The sequence below is a fragment of the Herpailurus yagouaroundi genome, unplaced genomic scaffold, assembly GCF_014898765.1.
Source record: "Herpailurus yagouaroundi ecotype Mexico unplaced genomic scaffold, PumYag 163, whole genome shotgun sequence".
In the NCBI taxonomy this organism is placed as follows: domain Eukaryota; kingdom Metazoa; phylum Chordata; class Mammalia; order Carnivora; family Felidae; genus Herpailurus; species Herpailurus yagouaroundi.
Window position 1 is genome coordinate 37,264,000 of NW_024412404.1, and position 12,630 is coordinate 37,276,629.

The 12,630-nt window shown below is 43.7% G+C and overlaps 1 protein-coding gene across 1 annotated transcript in view; it reads left to right on the forward strand.

Annotated features, from left to right (window-relative positions):
• Positions 1-1,801: 1,801 nt before the first annotated feature.
• PI4K2A (phosphatidylinositol 4-kinase type 2 alpha) overlaps positions 1,802-12,630 on the forward strand; it is a 33,515-nt gene continuing 22,686 nt past the window's right edge. The window contains exons 1-2 of the mRNA XM_040486070.1: positions 1,802-2,299; positions 10,480-10,680. Of these exons, the coding sequence (XP_040342004.1) occupies positions 1,865-2,299; positions 10,480-10,680 (636 nt within the window). The 5' untranslated portion in view covers positions 1,802-1,864. The remainder of the gene's footprint in view (positions 2,300-10,479; positions 10,681-12,630) is intronic.

Below are 12,630 nucleotides of genomic sequence, written 5' to 3' on the forward strand. Positions count from 1 at the left end.
AATGTATTGATCCCCCCTCCTTTTTTTTCAGTAAAAGGAAAATCAAGTTCTAAGGGGTAGACTCAGAAATAAATTCTGAGAGTTTTCCATAGAGAAGACCCAGAATTCAAAGGAGAACTCTAAATCTTGCAGCTTTCCTTGACAATTTGAAGCTTAGGGGCTAAATGAGATCAATACCAAGAGATCATCTCTGTGACTATGATCCCTCGGACACAAGGGCAAGTACTACTGAATTATTTGATATCTGTATAGGGAAGGGAAATATATGTCTTGTAACTGAAAGGGGAAACTGTACGGACCTTTGCCTAAAATGGGTTACATGCCAAAAAAACATTAAGACATTGTCATACATGTAATTAAATAATAAGTTGTTTCGGGGTGGCTGGGTGGCTTACTTGGTTGAGCATTTGACTCTTGGTTTTGGCTCAGGTCACAATCTCAAGGTTCATGGGTTTGAGCCCCACATCAGGGGCTGAGCTGGCAGTGTGGAGCCTGCTTGGGATTCTCTCACTCCTCTCTCTGCCCTTTCCCCGCCTCAAAATAAATAAATAAACTTAATAAAACAAAAAACAAAAACAAAATAAACAATAAGTTGTTTCGAATCAGTACTTTTACTAGCTGTGGCAATAATTTGATTCAAGAAAGAATGATTATGAAATATTGGTTACTATTTGGCTGGTCATCTCTTGCGAAAACCCATAGTCTAGTCTGCTGGTTATTTTAAGCACAAAACAAATACAGCACCAACAATAAAAAAGCTACCATTTGTTGAGTGTACTAACCACTATGCTAAGTGTTTTACATACCTTCTCTTAATTTTTATTTAATTGAGGAAGGGATAATTCCCATTTTACAGATGAGAAAACACACTCTTAAGTGTTCAGATGGGGTTCAAACTCAAATGACTCTCATTCTCTCTTTTTTCTCTTTTCCTCCAGTAATATAATTACATTATTCCTTCATAGCACACACCCCCTTTAAGGCCTTTGCTGAAGGCCTACCCCCAAATCGTTGAACTTCTATTATGGAGTTTTCAGTTTTCATTGTTGGCTCCTTTTCTGCTGCCTCAGAGGGCTGTGTGTCTTCAGCTTGATCTTCCTTCTCTTTTCCACTACTAAAAATATACTGAGTCCCTATTGTGTCTAGACACTGAGGTTTTACAGCGGTGAATAAAACAGTCATGGACTTTTACCTCATGGAACTTTTTAGTCTAAGACCGTATCTTCCATCAATTAACAAATAAGCATTAAGCATCCGGGCCAGACACTGTGTAAATTGCATTAAGGCTGTGATTTTTAAAAACCTTTTTATTTAGGCAGATTAGGTATTTTTCTTTGCTTCATTTTTGTCTCGCTAGCACTTTAGAACATAGTAGGTACTCAATAAATATTTTATGAATGAGTGCATGATTGAATGAATGCAGATACAAAGACTAGATCTCTCCAGTTTCACAGCTGGTTGGTTCATAGCAGGCACTCAACAAATGACTGATTAGGTAGGCTACTTTATTGAAAGCTCCCAGAGACAGGTCAGCAACAGGAAGCTAGGGGCGGGGCGGGGCTGGTAAGAGCAAGGGGCGTGTCTGACCTGGGGCTGGCTCCTGGAGCATGCGCGGTCTTCATCGACGGTGACGGGCGAAAAATGCGGAGGGCGCGATTACGTAGACAGTGGTTCTGATTGGCTACCGTTCGCGCGCGAGGGGTCGTGCCTACGCGTCGCCAAGTAAACAGGCTAGGTAGGGGCGGGGCTGGCAAGGCGCCGCGACCTGGTTGGTCAGGAGGGGGTTGGGGGTGTCTCCGATTGGTCCCTGCCCGGGGCTCAGCTGTGTGGAGCGCACCGCGACCCGGAGCCGGCGGCCTGAGGGATGGACGAAACGAGCCCACTGGTGTCCCCCGAGCGGGCCCAACCCCCGGACTACACCTTCCCGTCCGGCTCGGGCGCTCACTTTCCGCAGGTGCCGGGGGGCGCGGTCCGAGTGGCGGCGGCGGCCGGCCCGGCCCCCTCTCCGCCGGGCTCGCCAGGCCACGACCGGGAGCGGCAGCCACTGCTGGATCGGGCTCGGGGCGCGGCGGCCCAGGGCCAGACCCAAACCGTGGCGGCGCAGGCCCAAGCCCTGGCCGCTCAGGCGGCGGCGGCGGCGCACGCCGCGCAGGCCCACCGCGAGCGGAATGAGTTTCCGGAGGACCCCGAGTTCGAGACGGTGGTGCGGCAGGCGGAGCTGGCCATCGAACGCTGCATCTTCCCCGAACGCATCTACCAGGGCTCCAGCGGAAGCTACTTCGTCAAGGACCCTCAGGGGGTGAGAGCGGGGTGGGGGCTGCCGCCGCTGCCTTCGGGGAGGGTGGGCCTGTCCGAGGGAATTAGCCGCTTCGCACAGCCACGGGGAAAAGGGGGGTTGAAAGGCTGCAAAAGGGAGAAACTTCACAGTGCAGAGCCCCTTGGCAAGATTTTGGAATGCCCCTGAGGACTGGAAATGGAGAAGCTCTGCGGAATGAAGAAATATATCAGAACCTATTTGGTGGGGGAGGAGTGAGCGGAGAATGAAAAAGAGAAATTGACCAGATACAGGCGAGGGGCCCAGCGGTGTGGTGGGACAATCGGCTTCTCGACAGAGACGCGCGGGGAGATGCTGCTTTCTAGTAGGTTCCTTAGCTTTAAACTACAGAGACTGCTATTCGGCCATTGTCCTGCAGATTTGAGCTTTGGTCTATTTCCTCTTTTTGGACTTAACCAGCGTTGTCCATTGTACTACAGATTTGAGATTTGGGCCCATTTCCTTTTTTTGGACCGAACCAGCGTTGTCGCTGTTTATTGAGAAGGACGGGTGACCCATCAGGGCCTCTGAGGGTTCAGTTCCAGCCTTCTGTGTCGTGGGGATGTCTACCACTGCCCCAGGTCTCTTACTGGCAAACGTCGGTGATGAAGTGGGTGGACTTACCAGTTTCATCTGCCTTGATTATTGCTCACTTCTGGGAAATTGTTCAAATTCTTTTTCATGTCTTCTCAGTAAAGAATGTGGAGTTTTAGAAACACAGGACTACCTGCTACATTTTACTTTCATTTCTCTCCTAGGACTATCAGCAGTTCGCTTTTTAGCTAAGGCAAAGTGTTTGCTGGCCTTTATTTTGTCCCCTGCATGTGTATAAATAGGGGGATGGGGATGAGATGGGTTGGGATGGGACATGGGGTGACCAGGGCAGCTGAGCGGTGACCTTTATTCTTTTGATAGCTGCAGAAGAATTTAAGGCATTTATATAAGACCAGAGGGATCAGAGGAATATCAGTGGGTCAAAAAGTATTAACTTTTCCCTGTCAGAGTTCTTGGATAGATCAGAATGGTTTCTTGGAAAAATGTATTATTGTTATACTTATTAAAATGATGATTGTCAAATCTCCCACAGATTTTCCCTGCATCTCTCCTGTGTGAACTCTTTACATGGCTGGCGTGCTGTTCTGATAGGAGTGCCGAGTGGCCAGGATGGACTGACTTGTAGCTCTTGGTTAGGTTCATTTAATGATCTGGTCATTCTTCCAGATGTTGTCCCTGAATTCTCAAGAACCAGAAAGCAATATACCGTCAACTCAGTTACCATAAACTGAGCTGGGGAAAAGGTGGGGAAAACTTTGAGAATAGTAAGTCTTTGCAAGCCCCTCAAGTAAGGGGAGGAGTGAGTTAAACTGAAAGCTCAAAGGGGAACCATTACTTCTAGAAAAAAAGTGGGTCTCCTGAGGTCTAAATGCTAGCAAGATGCTTTCATCTTTTATATAAGTGGTTTTTATTTTTTGTTTATTTTACTTTTTCTTTTCTTTTTTTTTTAGCTTGTTGGCTGATGTAAGGAGTTGCTGAGTATCTTTGATAGGTATAGGAGCAGTAGGAAGGTTTTTATTTTTCTTTCATGACATTGTTACAGTTTTTTGGAAGTGTGTCAGGTCAGCTGAGAAGTGACCTGGTGCTCTGACAGGTGGGAGTAATAAGATCTTTCACTTCTCCCTGGCAGGTAAAGTATTACCGCCTCTGTGCATGGGCCATGGAGAATAACAGACTGTGGGTATGTTTCTTGGTGATTTGCAGGATCCCAAGGTCTAAAATTTCCTGGCCACTGTCCTTTCGTAGAGAGGAAGTCAAAACACATATGCCCTGGCAAAACTTATTAATATAACCATCTTAGTCCCACTGAGTAAAATATGGTTCAGAGCAGAGGATCACTTCCTCGACGCTGTGGTGGGTCAGGTTAGGGACCACAGACTCACTGTAGTTGTTCGTGTGGTCTTTGGCCCTGTTCCAAATTAGTTTATTTATTTTATTAAACAAATACATAGGTAGCACTTACTATATGCTAGATACTATTTAAAAAAATTTTTTTTTTCAACGTTTATTTATTTTTGGGACAGAGAGAGACAGAGCATGAACAGGGGAGGGGCAGAGAGAGAGGGAGACACAGAATCGGAAACAGGCTCCAGGCTCTGAGCCATCAGCCCAGAGCCCGACGCGGGGCTCGAACTCACGGACCGCGAGATCGTGACCTGGCTGAAGTCGGACGCCCAACCGACTGCGCCACCCAGGCGCCCCGCTAGATACTATTTTAAATGCTTTACAAATAATAATTCACTTAGTACTTATAACACCTTTGAAGGTAGGTACTATTATTATTCCGACAGATGACACTGAGACACACAGTATAACTAATTTTCTTCGGGTCCTAACATCTAGTGAGTGGGAGGCAGGATTCAGGCCTACTGAGTCCAAAATTCATGCTCCTAACCTCTATGCTGGGCTACCTCGAAGTCAGTCATCTGAATTTTTGGTTTCTTTTTGTTTACCATATTGGTTAGGATTAAATTGGGCTATGTGTGACAAAATTTAAAACAACAATGCCTTGAATAAAAGTATGCCTAACTCTCATAAAGAAGTCTATAGGCTGCTTAGGGTTGGCATGGCAGTATGAACAATGTGCCTCCTTCCATCCAGCTGATGGGCCATCCCTAGAATGTGGCTTCCACTACATAATCCAAGATGGCTACTCAGACTGCAGACAACTGGTCTGTTTTTCAGCCAGTTGGAAGAAGGAAAGGATGAGGGAGAGTATGCCCTCTTCCTTCAAGACGTTTCATAGAAGTTGCACCAGACTCTTTTTACATCCCATTGTCCAGAACTTAACTGCAGTAGTGGCTGGGAAGTATAGTCTTTATTTTGCCCCACTAAAAATCAGGAGTCCTATGTCCAAGGAAGAAGGGGGAACAGAGTTTGGGGAAACCAGCTGTTTCTGCCAGAGCTGCTTTTGGAGCTAGAGAGGCTAGAAGGTTCTTGGAGATAATAACCCTGCTTCCCTTTCCCAATTTAGGATGGTTTCTCCCTCAGGGCGAGCAAATGGGGACCTAGAACAGTAAGATGGAAAAGGCTAGATCAGAAGGCCTGATAGAGAACGCTCATATTACCCTTCTCACTTGTATTATTGTGCCTCTGGTCTTAAGCTCAATCACCTGTGAAAATATTTTTAAAGCTTTTTATTTTGCGAGGCTAGTAATATTAGATGTTCATATTCCAAGAATCATAGAATAGCATGTGATTCACGAGTTTACTAAGAAGATTAAATGCGATATCCCACATGAAAGCCCCTGGCGTGGTTCCTGTTGCTTAGCAGGGGTTCAGAGTATTTTGGTTTTTATTAAGTTGTATGCCCACTGACCCCTGGATTAGGCTTTGTTGGACACATGGCATTGAATAAAGCAAAAGTAGTATAATTTTGAGAAGATTTTATGACCACTGAGAATAGTAATTTATTAGCTAACGCTAATTTGTATCTGCTTCAGAATTTTACAGATACTGATCACATGTGCTAGGACCTAGGCCTTGTATCAGTAATATTCAATCTTTTAAACAAACTTATCGACCAAGAGTTTGTCATAAAATGATACAGGTTTTTCTTTTTTCATTTTTCAAATATAAAATTAAGTTATAATATTGAATGTGCTTCTTCCAACTACCTGTGCCCTCCCAAGAAATTCTGATGTCCTTACACGTGGTTGAGAGTAACACTGATAGCCTGATAAAGAATAAAGGTCTCATACAGGATAATTATTGTTTTTTACCTAAATGTTAAGAGGCAGTCAAGTTTCTATGTCATCTTTAGATGTAGTTCCTGAGATTTTTTTTTTTAATGTTTATTTTTGAGAGAGACAGACAGAGCACGAGTTGGGGAGGGGTAGAGAGGGAGGGAGACACTGAATCCAAAGCAGGCTCCAGGCTCTGAGCTGTCAGCACAGAGCCCGACGTGAGGCTAGAACTCATGAACCGGGAAATCATGACCTGAGCTGAAGTCAGATGCTCAACTGACTGAGCCACCCAGGTGCCCCTGAGATTTTGAAGCATCATTACTGTCTGTTCTAGGGACCTGTCCCAGACCACAAGTTGTAATGGATGAGAAAGGTTGGGTCAATGGCAGTGGACAGGAAAATAAATACAGGCTAAATCTCTTTTATTGCCTTCTATTTGGATCCCATCTTCTTTTAGGGTCTCATACATTTAGAGTAGCCCATCCCTCTCTTTTCTGAGAGTTAGCATGTAAATAAGGCTTCTTTGCCTAAATAGCCAAGTCAGGCAGTGCTATTTCTATCCAACTGCTAATACAGAATGCAGCAGTTCTCAGAGTGGGGCCAAAGGACCTATAGGAATCCTATTAGATGTCCACAGGTCAAAATTATTTTTAATACAATTTTAAGACTATTTGCCATTTTCATTCTCACTTCTGTATAAGTATACAGTGGAGATTTCCAGAGGCTACATGATGTGTGATATTGAAACAGACTGAATATTAAGGAAGATGTTAAGAATACAGTTGCCTTTTATTAAGCCAGACACTAGAGAGATTTGCAAAAATGTAAAATAGTGCCTGCCTTCTCACTAAAAATTGTTTCTGAAAATAGTTATTTTTCATAAAAACATATCACTTAGGTCAACATGTAACAGGTCTATTTTTATTATTAAGTTGAATTAATAGTCATAACATTTCAGTTTTAATTTCTAATACAGCAAATGTAGATTTTACATTACCCCCAAAAGTTTTGGGAGTCTTTACTAATTTTTAAGAGTTTAGAGGGATCTTGAGACCAAAATTGTTTGAGAACCATCAGCTTCATGTTTAACAAATTAAACAAAAACTTTTAAAAGTTGTGTCTGTATATTTCACCGTGCAACAGTGAGTGATATGCTTAAACTATCTTTTCTTTTTTTTAATGTTTATTTATTTTTGAGACAGAGACAACACGAACAGGGGAGGGGCAGAGAGAGAGGGAGACACAGGATCCGAAGCAGGCTCCAGGCTCTGAGCTGTTAGCACAGAGCTTGACGCAGGGCTGGAACTCACCAACCATAAGATCATGACCTGAGCCGAAGTCAGATGCTCAACTGACTGAGCCACCCAGGCACCCCAAAACTATCTTAAATGTTAGCACAGTATAATACCCTCCTTTTTAGGGCTGCTGGACAGATGGGAGAAACCTGTGAGTTCCAGGTCTCTTAGTATTTGTTGTGGGTTCTGACACTAGCCGGTGAGTGGTCTCTTCCTGTGCAGTTCTGTTTTTATCCCTAGCTTCACTGACTGCTGTTGCTTAAACTACCTGTACTTCACCCTCTTTATTAAAGAGGGTTAGTAAGGGGATGTTAAGGAAAGCCTTTTTAAAAATAATGGCATCGGGGTGCCTGGGTGGCTCAGTCAGTTAAGTATCTGACTTTGGCTCAGGTCATGATCTCAGTTTGTGAGTTCGAGCCCCGCATCAGGCTCTGTGCTGACAGCTCAGAGCCTGGAGCCTGCTCCAGATTCTGTGTCTCCCTCTCTCTCTCTCTGCCCCTCCCCTGCTAGTACTCTGTCTCTCTCTCTCAAAAATAAATAAAACATCAAAAAAATATATATTGGCATCAGGGGCTCCTGGGTGGCTGAGTTGGTTGAGCATCCCCGACTCTTGATTTTGGCTCAGGTCATGATCCCAAGGTCGTGGAATCGAGCCCCGCGTCAGGCTCTGTGCTGAGCGTGTATCCTGCTTAAGATTCTCTCTCTCTCCCCACCTCTGCCCCTCCCCTGCTCTCTCTGTCTCTCTCTCTGTCTGTCTTTCTAAAGTAAGATAAGATAAAATTACAATAAAATAAAATGAAATAAAATAAAATAAAATAAAATAAAAATAGCATCAAACCAAAGCTTACTACTAAATGTAATAAAGAAATTGAAGTTATAGTAGGGAAGAGAGAAGACAGAAAAATTAGGCAGTAGTCATTTTCTTTCTCAACCAAATAATGGTGGGTATCTTTCTAATTTGAATGGTTCTAGAGTTTGTTTTCTGTGAATAGGAGATATCCTTGAGTATTCAGGAACACAGTTGAAAATGTGAAGTTCACATTAGCTTTGGAAATTAGGCCCAATGCTGTTATGTATCATTTGGCAAGCCTGTAGTGCTCACACAAATGAGGTACTGAGCAAACGTTAACAGAATTGAATTGAACTGAGGTCACACTTAGTCCTGAAAGGCACTTGTCTTCCTTTCTGCCTAATGTCCTTTGGTTCCTCCATCCTTCCCACCCACCATTCCTCCTTTATCCAGTCCACACGTCTTCATTTAATGAAACCTGTGTGATTCCGAGATAATGATGATTACTAATGCTTTTAGAGTTGTTGAAATGCTTTCTGATTCTCTTTATGTTGGAAGGAAATTGAGAAGTTTGAGAGGTCAGTCTGTAAATGATGCTTTGGCTGCAATCTTGGCCTTCGAGTTCTGCTCTTCTTGTTTTTTGTTTTTTGTTTTTAATTTACATTATTTCCTTTATTTTTTTATTTTTGAGAGAGAGAGAGTGAGAGAGGGGAACAGAGGATCTGAATCAGGCTCTGCACTGACAGCAGTGAGCCTGACACAGGGCTCAAACTCACCAACCTTGAGATGATGACCTGAAGTCATGACACTCAACTGACTGAGCCACCCAGGCACCCCAGAGTTCTGTTTTCTTTAATGGAAGTATTTAAGCCTCAGTCTGGGTAGCTGAAAAATACTAATAGAAGGAATGTCTCAGTCGTCCTTCCACTGGAGACCAGCTTGCTGAACTCCACTTTGTACCTCAGTTGAACTGACTGTGGAGTTGTAGGGCATGCCTCAAGTTGTCCTGTGGTTTTACTGCCCAGTTCCAGAGAGTTACAGTGGACTCATGAGTCATCCTGTGAGTGACAGGAGCCCCTTGCTATTGCTGCTGTCTGGTTCCGAGCCCAGGGTTCCAGGGGGTACGGAGACAAGAAGATTGCTGTCCCTTAGGCCTTTTGCTAGCCATTTTGGATAAGAATGTAATCCTGAAGACTTAGGATATGAATATATGCACTTGACTTTTCCCACTGAATATGTAAGGTTGTTTGTGTTTAAGAATAAATTGATTTCCTTTGGAGGGAGGAGACTTCTGTGTTTTTCTTGCTCTCAAATTCTTGCAAGGCTTCTTGAAAGAACTGGCCTCCAGATGGACCAATTATTGTTGGAGACACGCATCCAGCCAGTTCCTAATATGAGTACATACTTAATGCAGGCAGATGGGTGTATGTTTTTTGCTGTGACCTGCCTGTCAGGAAGTGACACCCACAGGAAAATGTCTTATGACCCAGACTAGCTTGAGTTGGCTGTGGGGTGAGGGGAGAGGGAGAGTCATATGATATGAAGATGAATCACTGAGATAGCATATTTACTTTTCTTCCTCTTCTTCATATTTACCAGGTTGGGGACTGGAGGGAATGAGGTAAATGTGAAATAACCTTGGAGGGCTCCCTGGTCTGGGGAAGAAAACCTCAGGAGGGAGGTCCATAGTGTATAGATTGCTTCACTGTCCCATATTCCAAGGACCTCTGAGGATTAAGTTACCACCTGCAAGAGAAGGTGGATTTTAATCTTTGGGGACTCTCATGTCCTGGTCTCTTGTTTACCAGAGTTACTTAAAAGAACCCCATTCTAACCAGGTAGCAGATTCTTTTTCCTGTTGTGATTTTTCCCTTCCATTGCTTTCTTGGTTTGTCTTTCCTAAACTTTTTAAGGTTTTGTTAATACCCTGTGAGTGGAATAGTAAGACTGCTAGAGGAAATCAGCCATTGATGGAGTTTCCTTAATCTCATTCCATAATACTTTACTAATTTCCTCTCAACTGATACTTTTTTGAGTCTTTACCTAATTGATGCAGAGCAACAGTTTGTATGAATGTACCTTGGAAGTTGGGCTTTGAGTCCGTTTTACCATGTATACTAGACTTGGCATCTTCTTTGGCCACAGCCCTTTCCGGCACTGGGTCTCTTAGCTGCACACATGAGCTGTAACTTCCCCTTACAAGCTGGGGAGAAGCTAGTGTCTGTCTATAGCTATTGTCTGCCTGTGCCTTCTCATTTCTTTCTAGAGTCTTGCTGACCTGGTCTATGAGCTACTTGAATCAATTGCCTTTGACATCCTATTTTTCTTTTCTCTGTGTAGAAGATCATTGCTGTCTTCAAACCCAAGAATGAAGAGCCATATGGGCACCTTAATCCTAAGTGGACCAAGTGGCTGCAGAAGCTATGCTGTCCCTGCTGCTTTGGCCGTGACTGCCTTGTCCTCAACCAGGGCTATCTGTCAGAGGCAGGGGCCAGTCTGGTGGACCAAAAACTGGAACTCAACATTGTACCCCGTACAAAGGTCAGTGACTTGTCTCTCCAGGGAACCTTACTGCCTATCCAGAGTTTTCCTGGGCCTAAGTCCTGCTACATGTTAATGGGGCTTAGGTCCAGGGAGGGCTGTTTATGTTCTGAGTCTAGGGTTCCCAGCCTTTTGGGGGGGGGGGCAGATAGTAGATTTAGGCTCATGAGTTGATCATCTGATGGAAGCCATCCTGAGAAGGATACGCATAAAATTTTTGCACACAATTTCAGGAAATTCACTGACTCTCTGATGCACACTTATGGGTTCCCTGTGTTTTTCAATCCCTGGTAACTGTAAACTGGTTAGAAACCTAGCTACTTTTATAGCTCATTCTTTTAGATTTCTGAGCTATTCCATGATTTAGAGATAGTCTAGAATGGACTAGCTTATGTCAGCTAATCACTTATACAAGGTCTGGCAAGGAGGAATCTAGGATGGGATGAGAGTCTGGCTTGAACCTGTGCAGGGAACTGACCTGGAATTCTCATCCATCTTTTTGCTGTGAAATTCTTGTACTTATCTGAACATAGTAAAATCAGGGTCCCAGATCCAGGCAAATCCACACTTAGAATGGATTTGCACATCCCCTATGTTTGTTATAGACTTAGCTGAGGTTCTAAGGGAATAATGATTCCCTCCCCCTCCCCCCAATATGCTGAAATACAGAATTGTTTGCTTGCATTTTCAGGACATTTACCGATGCCAGGCTAAGAATCCCTGTACTGCGGGGTGTTACATGAAACTTTCCAAGAGTTAGGAGGGGAAGGAATCTGCTGGTCAGCACATGAACATTCAAGGACACATCATCACCCATTTAGTATGTGGCTACCTCAGGTTTAGTAACAAGGTGGAGCTCTGATCTGATATGCCCTGAGGCTGCAGGAGCATCTTTGTAGCTATGGGCTTTAATCCTCTGAGAATCTGATGAAAGCTATACATCTTGTTCCCAGAAAAAAAATCATATATTTGCAGTTGTTGTTTGCATAGAATTTCAGGGGGATGGTTCATGGACCAGTTGCAATCTACTCATTTACCTTGTAAGGAGCATGCCTCTAGCTTAAAAACCCCTGCTTAAGATTTTCTTTGAAGGTTTAGATAGTAGACTGTGGGCAGAGATAGAAGATAGAAGCTTTCCTTCAAACCTGTTTTTTTCTGTTTCCCAGGGTGTTTTAGAAGAAATTGTGATTGTTGTGGTTGTTTAACTGTCTGCTCCTTTGCCAGCGAACTCCAAACAATAAGCCAGCTGGTTTGTAAGTTTGTAGAGGTCAGGGACCATTTCTTGAAATTTCCTCTTATATTCAGCACCTAGCAAAGTGCTGTTTTTATAGGAAGTATTCCATAAGTGCCAGTTGAGTCAGTGAGCAAGTATCAAACCAGGAGGGACAATTCTCGAGATCCCCCCGACTCAGGTCCGTGGGGAGAGCGTATGCTTGTAGCTCCCGTGGACATCTGATTCATTGCCTGGTCTTGTACAGTTCATTCCTTCCCTCTATGCTTTAGTTCTCTCTGTACACAGAGTTAAATAGCACACTTTGAACATCTTGTATGATAATTAATGCTTTAAAGATCTCCTGCCTAACCAGAATTCCTCCTATTAGGCCCCTCCTAGATTCTAGAAATTGTTTTAAATACTCCTTGCTCAGCACTGTCATTCCCTTTCTTCACTAGGTAAATAGTCAGCGCCTAGCCATGTGCCTGCTCTGCTTGTGCTTCTGGAGTGCAGTGCCTGAGAATCAGAGGTTGAGGCCACATTCTGACTCTGCAGCTTTTTATTGGGTGACCCTTGGCAAGTCACTTAAAACACCCCCATATCCCCTGCTTGCTCAGTTTCCTTACTATAAAAATAGGGATATAAATAGTTCCTACTTTATGGGGCAGCTATTAAGATTACACAGGATAATCCATGTAAAACACGTAGCCTAGTGCCTTTGCACAATATAAACACTC